The 9,258-nt window shown below is 54.0% G+C and overlaps 1 protein-coding gene across 1 annotated transcript; it reads left to right on the top strand.

The window, feature by feature from the left end:
- The first annotated feature begins 3,175 nt into the window (after positions 1 to 3,175).
- On the top strand, positions 3,176 to 8,642 carry LOC134569134 (uncharacterized). Its single transcript, XM_063428042.1, has 3 exons — positions 3,176 to 3,413; positions 6,908 to 7,322; positions 8,582 to 8,642. The coding sequence occupies exons 1-3, from the start codon at positions 3,260 to 3,262 to the stop codon at positions 8,640 to 8,642; spliced, it is 630 nt and encodes a 209-aa protein (XP_063284112.1). The 5' UTR covers positions 3,176 to 3,259.
- The last annotated feature ends 616 nt before the right edge of the window (positions 8,643 to 9,258 follow it).

Consider the following 9,258-nt stretch of genomic DNA (forward strand, 5'->3'; position numbering starts at 1 on the left):
CTGTGGACAAATTTCCCCATAATACTTAGTGTCCGTGTGTTATTGGGTTAGGTTATGGGGGTGGTTTGTCCTGGATTCCGACTGCCCAAATGGCGACTATACACCTGTCAAGTTGCAGCCCTTCAGATAGTGTTGGACTCTAACTCCCATAATTCTCTGTCAAGTCATGGCTGACAGAGAATGATGAGAGCTGTAGTCAAACAACATAACAGGGGCACAGTTCTAGAAATTTACCTGCAAGACATTTGGATGACTGAGTCTATATGCATTAGGTCTGTGCATGAAAGGAAAATAAGGTTCGCTCAAATCATTTTGTACCGAATGTACCCTGATATTAACCCCTTTAGCATACCTAAGGACAGCCCTGAGAGCAGCAGAACAGTCCTGAATGTAAAATCCTGTCCCACCATTCTGGGTTTGTTCTAAGTAGGGTGTCCCTAGTTAAAGGGGCACTATAGTCATGAAAATAACTTTGTCTTAATGAAGCAGTTTTGGTGTATAGATAATGCCCCTGTAGCCTCACTGCTTAAAGGGAAACTCCAGTGCCAGAAAAACGATCCGTTTTTCTGGCACTGGAGGGTCCCTCTCCCTCCCACCCACCAATCCCCGGTTACTGAAGGGGTGAAAACCCCTTCAGTCACTTACCTGGGACAGCGGCGATGTCCCTCGCCGCTGTCTCCGCCTCCGCGACGCTCCTCCTAGTGATTATGTCGGCCGGTGGGCGAGACTAATCTCGCTCACCGGCCGAGGAGACCTAATGCGCATGCGCGGAAATGCCGCGCATGCGCATTACGTCTCCCCATAGGAAAGCATTGAAAAATCATTTCAATGCTTTCCAATGGGGTTTTGAGCGACGCTGGAGGTCCTCACACAGCGTGAGGACGTCCAGCGACGCTCTAGCACAGGAAACCTGTGCTAGAACCCAGGAAGTGACCTCTAGTGGCTGTCTAATAGACAGCCACTAGAGGTGGAGTTAACCCTGCAATGTAAATATTGCAGTTTATGAAAAACTGCAATATTTACAGTTGCAGGGTTAAGGGTAGTGGGATTTGGCACCCAGACCACTCCAATGAGCAGAAGTGGTCTGGGTGCCTGGAGTGTCCCTTTAATTATCTGCCATTAGAAGTTAAATCCCTTTGTTTATACATATTTTCAGAGAAAATACAGTGTTTACATTGATTGATAGGAATACCTCCAGGGGCCATCACTCAGACGGCCACCAGAGGGACTCTCTATCATGTATGGCCCTAAAAAGGGCCATGTACATGTCAGACGTATTAAAATACGTCTGATGTGTGCAGGAGAGAGAAGGCACTGTGTGCTCGCCTTCTCTCTCCTGCCTGTCAGCAGAGGAGAGGGGGCAGGCAAAGACCGCGAGCTGAGCTGTCAGTCAGCTCAGCTCGCGGCCGCGCACGCATGCGCAGTAGTGCGCTCAGGACTTCATAGGGCGGCATGCGCACAAGGGAGCAATGACGCTTCCAAATGGAAGCATCTGATTGCTCCCTGCTCACGCCCGCCTATTCATTTTGACGAAATAGGGGACGCGGCTTCACGAGGCTCCCGGCGATGGAACTAGTTGAGTAAAACAAGCTGCCTGGAGAGTCCCTTTAATAGCATATAGAGCCTGCAAAAATCCCCTGTATGTGATTAAAGTTAAATAAATAGTAGATAAACCTCTAAAATAAGTCATCTGAAATCAAAACAGTTTTTTTTCCATGCAGGCTGTGTGAGTCACAACCAGGAGATGTGTGACTAAGGTTGCATGGACAGAAACAAAAGTGTTTTTTTTTTTTTTTAAATTATTCATTTTTTCCTTGCACCAATAAGTTATTAAATACAATGCAGCCATTTGAAGCCCATGGAACAGTGAAACAGGGGAGTGGGCCTTGACAAGGCCAGGAAGTAGGCAGGTGGAAAGGTTTGGGATGTTCAGGGCGGGGCTAAGTAGGGGAGGAGTCAGGTAGTGTAAATAGGCGGCCATCTTAAGTGAGGAGCCAGTTAATCTGAATTGCACTGACCTGTCACTTGTGGCTGGTCGGCGGAGTTCTTTTTTCTTTTTCTCCCTCTGCAGGTAATGGCGTCCCTAGAGGAGATTCTGGACGGAGTTCGGGCGGCGGTTCGTGATCGAGGGCTGGCGTGGCTGCATGAACAGATCGGGGCTGCTGCCACCCACGCGGAGGGACCGGAGAGGAGGTCGGCGCGGAGGACCAGGCCGCCACAGAGGTTGAGCCCGGGAGAGGCCCCAGCGGCCCGGCGGCGGAGGAGCCCTTCAGCGGTCGGCGGTTCGGAGGCCGGACCGAGCACGGCGACGGCGGAGGGAATGCGGCAGGCGCCTTCGGGCGGACCCGCCGGGCAGGCGACTGTGGGCGCAAAACGGAGGCCACGAAGTCAGAAGGCGCCCCGCGTAATGGCGGCCGGCGGGACAGCGGAAAGAGGGACTGCGGCACCTCCAGTGGACCATGCGGCTGCGGATGGGTTCACCCACGCGGCCAGTGGGCAACGGACCGAGCGTCCCGGTGAGTCAACCTCCAGCGGTATCACTGAGGGGCAAGGTGGGAATACTAGTCGGGTTACTACAGCACCAGCGGTCCGCCAGGCAGTGCGGGGAGACCAGGCCAGCAAGGGATCCGAAGGGGCGGCCGGAGGGAGGGCCAGGACTGAGATCAGTAGACTAGGAATAGAGGACAGCGGAGCGGGTCGGGCGGCTCAGAGGGTCTCTGGAGCTAGGAAAGCGACAGGCGGCCTATCCTTAGGGGCTAGGGCAGAGTCAGACGGGGCGGCCGGTGGGGGGCCAGGCGCAGCGGCTGTGGGAGAGCCTGTGGTGTCAGCACGATACCGGGGAACTAGAGATGGCAGTATAGAGCGGGGGGGCCCATCCGGCTGCCCTCAGGTACGGCCTAGTGAAAAGGAAGCGGCCGCAAAGGGCCGGGGCGGCCAGCGGCGCAGCAGCAGCGCCAGGTGCAGCAGTGACAGGAGCTGGTCGGGAGGACGGGACAGCAGGGATAGGAGCCATTCACGGCTAGGCCGCAGTGAGTCCAGGTTCAGCGTCAGGGAGAGGAGAAGGAGGTCCAGGTCAGAGGAGGGGAGGCGGAGCAGAAGGCACAGTGGATCGAGATCTTCAGAGAGGAGCTTCAGGGAGCAGCGACGGGGAGAGCTCAGCAAGGGAGGTCGGAAAGAGCAGTGGAGAGGATCCAGGGCAGTCGGAGAAGAGCGTAGGGAGGAAGGGCGGGTAGGGAGCTACTCGGGCAGACTACCCAGGATGTCTTCTCCTTACAGGTCGCGGAGTAACTCACCAGCGGTTCCGAGGAGGGACCAGGCGGGCAGGAGTCGGCGTCTACTGGGAGCTCCAGTGTCAGAAATGGCGGATGGAGGGACAGCAACCCCGCGGCCTGCGGCGGCCAGGGGCATCAGCGGTGAGTCTACCTCTACACCACACCCGGGGACATTCATACATTGTTTGAAATCATTTATAGATTCGTGGTCAGAGGATAGGGAGCCACTTAGGTTCGATAGGGTTTGGTCAGCAGGTGAAGGCAGTGGGTCGGGGTTGGTGGGGGTATCCTCAGGAGTGACAGGTGGTACTAGGGAGGAAACGCGTCCCACTGATAAGCCTGACGGATCATCGGTGGGGGACGGGGTACTCGACGTGACGGGGGGGGACATTACGGAGGCAGCACGTCAGAATGTACATGTGTCCTTCGCGGGGCCGTTGGGTTGCCATTTGAAAGGGGAGGTGAAGGAGAAGATTGCGAAAGGGGAATTCGTGGAAATATTTTCCCTTCTTCCCCTGGAGGAATTCTTAGATTTAAAAGAGGAGGACAAAAAAGACGCCAAGAAGGAGGAGGAGGAGAAAAGGCGGAGGTATCGCGAGATACCGAAAACCTTCGGCAACTGGCTGCGAGCCTTTTGCATTTTGGCCAGTGTTATTGGGGAGAAGCGGCCGGAGTGCTGCTCCCAGTTGTTTTGTTACTTGGACGGAATCGGGGACGCATACCGCACCTATGGAGGGTTGGCATGGTGGAGGTATGACGAGCAGTTCCGCCAGCGACTGGCGGCCAACCCTTCCATGCGCTGGGACCAAATGGACCTGCCGCTTTGGATGCGGTTAATGATGGCGCAAAAGAGTGCGCCCTTTCCAGGGGCTGCCGGCACCGCTCCCGGGGGGGCGGTGGCGGCAGGTCAAAAGAAAGGTGCCTGCTGGGCCTTCAACGAAGGACAGTGTAAGTGGGGATCCGCTTGTAGATTCCGGCACGAATGCTCAGGGTGCGGCGGGAACCACGGGGTCAACAGGTGCTTCAAGAAAGGTAAGTCGGCCACAGGGGGAGGAGCAGCGGGAGCGGCCGCTCCCACAGCTCCCGCTGGGGGTGTCACCAGTGAAGGTAGGCGCGATGTTGCCTTGGCTAAGGCAATACGCTGATCAGGCCGTGGCAGAATTCCTTCGGGCGGGATTTGCCGAGGGTTTCAAAATTCCCTTCAAAGCCATGGGGCCGGGGGCACCTTGTGAGAACCTCAGGTCGGTCAGGGAACACCCGGGGGTTGTGCGGGAGAAGTTGGCCAAGGAGGTGCAAGCTGGGAGGATGGCAGGGCCATTTCCGGCTCCGCCCTTGGCGAATTTGAGGTTGTCACCATTGGGGGTGGTTCCCAAGAAGGAAGAGGGAAAGTTTCGGCTGATTCATCATTTATCGCACCCGAAAGGGTCTTCGGTGAATGATGACATCGACGCCGACCTATGCTCGGTCTCCTACACGTCATTCGACAAAGCCGTCGAGCTGGTTAGGAGAGCGGGGCGTGGGGCGCCGATGGCCAAGGTGGACGTGGAGGCGGCTTTTCGGCTGCTGCCCATACACCCGGACTGTCACCACCTGTTGGGGTGTCACTTTGAGGGTGCAATCTTCGTGGACTTGTGTCTGCCTATGGGTTGTTCCATCTCTTGTGCTTACTTCGAGAGGTTTAGTACCTTCTTGGAATGGGTGGTGCGCACGGAATCGGCCGGGGGTGCTGTAGTGCACTACCTGGATGATTTTCTGTGTGTCGGCCCACGGGACTCGGAGCGGTGTGCTCAGGTACTGAAGGTTTTTCAGCGGGTGGCGCATACCTTTGGGGTGCCGTTGGCGGGGGACAAGACGGTGGGCCCCACCACGTGCCTTAGCTTCTTGGGTCTCGAAATTGATTCGGAGCTCGGGGAATGCAGGCTGCCTAGGGATAAGCTGCGGCATCTGCGACAGCTAGTGGACGTGGTCAAGGGGGCAAGGAAGGTGACCTTGCGGGGGCTCCAGTCCCTCGTGGGGAGCCTTAATTTTGCGTGCAGGGTGATCCCCATGGGGAGGATATTTTGCCGGAGGTTGGCGCAGGCAACGAGTGGGGTGCGGCGGCCGTCGCACTACATTCGGGTGTCGGCCGGGATGAAGGACGATTTGGGGGTTTGGGAACAGTTTTTGGGCAACTTTAACGGGACAGTGTTCTTTCGGGAACCGACGGTGTCGTCGGCAGCAATGAAGTTGTTTACGGACGCTTCCGGCAGTGTTGGTTTTGGGGCCTACTTGGCAGGTAAGTGGTGCGCGGAGGCGTGGCCGGAACCGTGGAAGGTGAGTCCTCTGATTAAGAACTTGGCGTTCTTGGAGTTGTTTCCCATCGTTGTAGCGGTGGTACTCTGGGGTACGGAGTTGGCTGACAAAAAGGTGGTATTCTACTCCGATAACATGGCGGTAGTGCAAGCGATCAATAGCTTGACCGCCTCGTCGCCCCCGGTAGTACGCCTGCTTCGACAATTAGTACTTAGTTGTATGTCATTCAACATAGTGTTCAGGGCTAGGCACATCCCGGGGCTCCAGAACGTGGTGGCTGACTCACTGTCTCGTTTTCAGTGGGAACGCTTCCGGGAGGCTGCGCCGGACGCGCTGGCCCAGGGTCAGGAGTGCCCGGGTGTGATGTGGCAACTCGGGACGGCCTGCTTGGAGACTGTGTGAGGAGGTCACTGGCGCCGAGCACGTGGGCGTCCTACGTAAAGGTTTGGAAACTGTGGGACGAGACGGTGGCTCAGGTGAGTAGCGCCCCTACGGAGGGGCAACGCTTGGATGCACTTTTGTGGTTACTCTGTCGACTGTTCGCGGCTCAGGCGTCGCCTGCCATGGTGGATAGGCATCTCTCTGCCTTGGCTTTCCTGTTTAAGTTCAATGGCTGGGTTGATGATACCAAGCACTTCCTGGTCCGTCAGGCAGTGAAGGGATTCAAGAGGGGGAAGAAAACGGTAGACTCGCGTTGACCAGTGTCCTTTGAATTGTTGCGGGAGCTGGTGGGCGTTCTTCCGGGTATTTGCAGCTCCTCATTTGAGGTGTCGTTGTTCACGGTGGCATTTGTGTGGGCTTTTTTCGGGGCTTTTCGGATCGGGGAGTTGGTGAGCGCAAACAAGAAGGGCCTTGGGGGTCTTCAGCTCACAGATGTGGAGGTTCGCGAGGACAGGGTGCGAATTCAGTTACGCCGTTCGAAGACGGACATTTTTGGCAAAGGTTGCGCAGTTGTGCTGTTCGGGTTGCCTGGGTCAGGGGTGTGCCCAGTTGAAAAGGGGTCGGAGTACCGGGCATTGCGCCCGGGGGGTGATGGTTGCTTCTTGGTGCACCAGGATGGCTCGGCCCTGTCGCGCTTCCAGTTCGCGAGGGTGTTTAGGATGGGGGTAAGTAAGCTGGGCCTAGAGCCAGGGCAATTTGGGACTCACTCCTTTAGAATTGGGGCGGCAACTGAGGCCGCACGGCTGGGACTGGGGGACGAGAGGATTAAACGCATAGGGAGGTGGGAATCCTTGCGTTTTAGATCATACGTTAGACCAGATAGGCTGGTGTGAGCAGGGCGATGGGATGCTGTGATGGAAGTGGAATCCATCTGTTTGGTATTAACGTGTTTTTCTTTGCAGGATGGAAAGTGTGGATCTGGGGCCACTCGTATGTCTATTGGGCTCAGAAGAGGGCTGCTGTTCGGAGAAGTGGAGCACAGCTGGGTTTTACTCAAGGAGAAGTGTCGATTTCTTGGTTTGGCTTTAGGGGGTTTAGCTGGCAAAGCCTTAGTAGTTTGTTGTTTAGCAGGTTGGCCGGGGGGTCTGCTCCAGACATAGTTTTATTACACGGGGGTGGGAATGATTTGGGTCTGATTCCGCAAAGGGAGTTGGTTAGACGGATGAAGAGAGACGTGGATCGGCTGTTGGACCTGGTCCCTGGCGTGGTGGTGGTGTGGTCGGAAATGGTCCCCCGTTTCACGTGGCGGCACGCCAGGGATCCAGCTGCAGTGGCTCGATGCAGGGGCAAGGTTAACAGGGCAATGGCGAGTTTTGTGCGGCGAGTGGGGGGTGTTGTAGTTCGGCATAGGGAACTGGAGGACATGCTTCCGGGCTATTTTAGGAGAGACGGGGTACACTTGTCAGACGTGGGTTGTGACTTGCTCAATCTAGGCTTTCAGGAAGGGATTAGCTTGGCCCTGTTTCAGGGTGGTGGGGGGCGCACATGTCCTTAAGGGATCAAGTCATGTGCTATGGCGGAACAGGGCGTGTTAAAGCCAGGAGTTAGATGGAATTGGGAATGGACAGGCCAAGGCCTAGGCTGGAGTAGGCCAGATGGATTAGATGTTGGTAGGTTCAAGCTCTTCGGTGGCTACGAACCTAGGGGGTAGGGGTGTCTGGGTACACCCCTACAGTTAACAGATGGTTTTGGGGCCTCTCTGGTAGGCCGTGTGTTTCTGGTTATATGTTAAGTGAATGTTAATTATTGTTCAAAAGATAGGGTCATTGTCAGGGGTATTGTACGGGGGGATAGTAATATAATGTTAGATGGACAATGACCCTAAATTGTTAATTTATTTATTTACATATTTAATAATTAATAAAGCTGTGGACGTTATAATCCAACAGATAAATTCGGTGTCAGTGTTTTATTTAAGGTAAACTAAAATGGCACCTGCCGAATAACGACGGTGCATATGTCAAGTCTGAAGGAGGTATATATGAACATACAATGAAACATCACAGACTGAGCACTGATTGAACAGAGAATAATTGTGGCAAGGGTTTTATAAATTTTAAGGCAAGCTCGCCAACTAGGTGCCCGTCCCAAAGGGCAGTGAGGAAGTATCTATATAAGCATGCAAGATAAGTAGTATGTGCGAGCCCTGTTTGGAGAATCATGGTTATATGCCTGGTCTGAGACTGTTGCGTAGTGGAGAAAAAAAAATGCAGATTGAAGGCTGGTAGTAAATGTGATAGTGTCCCTTATATATCATAGGGATGGGGAGTACTTTGCCAATCTACATGTAATGTACATAAAACTGACACTGTGTAGCAGTTGTAACTGCTTGCTGAAAAGATCAGTAATATTAATAGTACCCAATAACTCCTCAGCACCATGGAGGGAAAGGGGGAGGGTGGGCGATTGAAGCATGTGTATTTGTCTTGGATATGGTAGTGGTAACTATGAAAAGCAAACCTAAAGATGAACATAAACAACAACGCAAAAGATAACATTTTCAGCTAGAACAACTCTTCTGACCACACTCTCCATTTCTTAGAGTCTCTGATGCTGCCCCTGCATATCTCTTCTAGGTCAGCTGGTATCCACCACAGAGCGAAGTATAAAAGGAACCACTTTGGATATGTTCTATGATCAACCAGCCTGATGGGTAGAGGCTGTAGGCTGCGCTAGGCCCAGGCCTGCGAGGAAGTAGGTTGAGTCCTCATGCTAAGGTGAGTGGCTCTGGATTTGGTGGCAAGCAGAATACGGGATGGACCCCATCTGTAAGTAACCTTTCTCAGAGTCTGTGTGACTAATTGGGCTGAGCATCTCCATTGCAGCGTGTCTCTGCACAGATCTGGTAAGAATGTTAGCGGCATCTCTTCAAAGGTGAACGGGGGTTTGGGATTCTAGTGCAGTGAGTACTGTCATCTTGTTCCTAAATGATAGGAATCGGATAAGGACATCACGGGCAGCCGCTGCACGTGCCCTGTTGGATTTAGGGAATCTGTAAGAGCCATTAACCAGCATGTTTTAATTCTGCTGAGAGGGCAGGATAGCGGTGAGTAGGTGTCTAGTGAAGTGTGGCAGTTCACTATCTGCAACAGTTTCAGCAATCCTTCTAATTTTGAGACTTTTGAGCCGTCATGCATCATCCATTGCATTCAGTCTGAGCTGCATAGCCTGGAGGTCTTAAGGCCCTGGACTTCTTCAGCTGTGCCCATTAGGTGCTGTGTAATGGAAGAGACGTCCTAATATGTGGCCTTTA

This window comes from Pelobates fuscus, chromosome 7 (genome assembly GCF_036172605.1).
Source record: "Pelobates fuscus isolate aPelFus1 chromosome 7, aPelFus1.pri, whole genome shotgun sequence".
NCBI lineage: Eukaryota > Metazoa > Chordata > Amphibia > Anura > Pelobatidae > Pelobates > Pelobates fuscus.

Bases quoted from the DNA above. Each gene is read 5' to 3' on its own strand.
- LOC134569134 (XM_063428042.1), top strand. From the start codon at position 3,260: ATGTCTTCTCCTTACAGGTCGCGGAGTAACTCACCAGCGGTTCCGAGG. The intron at 3,414-6,907 runs GTGAGTCTACCT...TTTTCTTTGCAG, and splicing joins GGCGGCCAGGGGCATCAGCG to GATGGAAAGTGTGGATCTGG. The intron at 7,323-8,581 runs GCGGCGAGTGGG...TATCTCTTCTAG, and splicing joins AGGGCAATGGCGAGTTTTGT to GTCAGCTGGTATCCACCACA.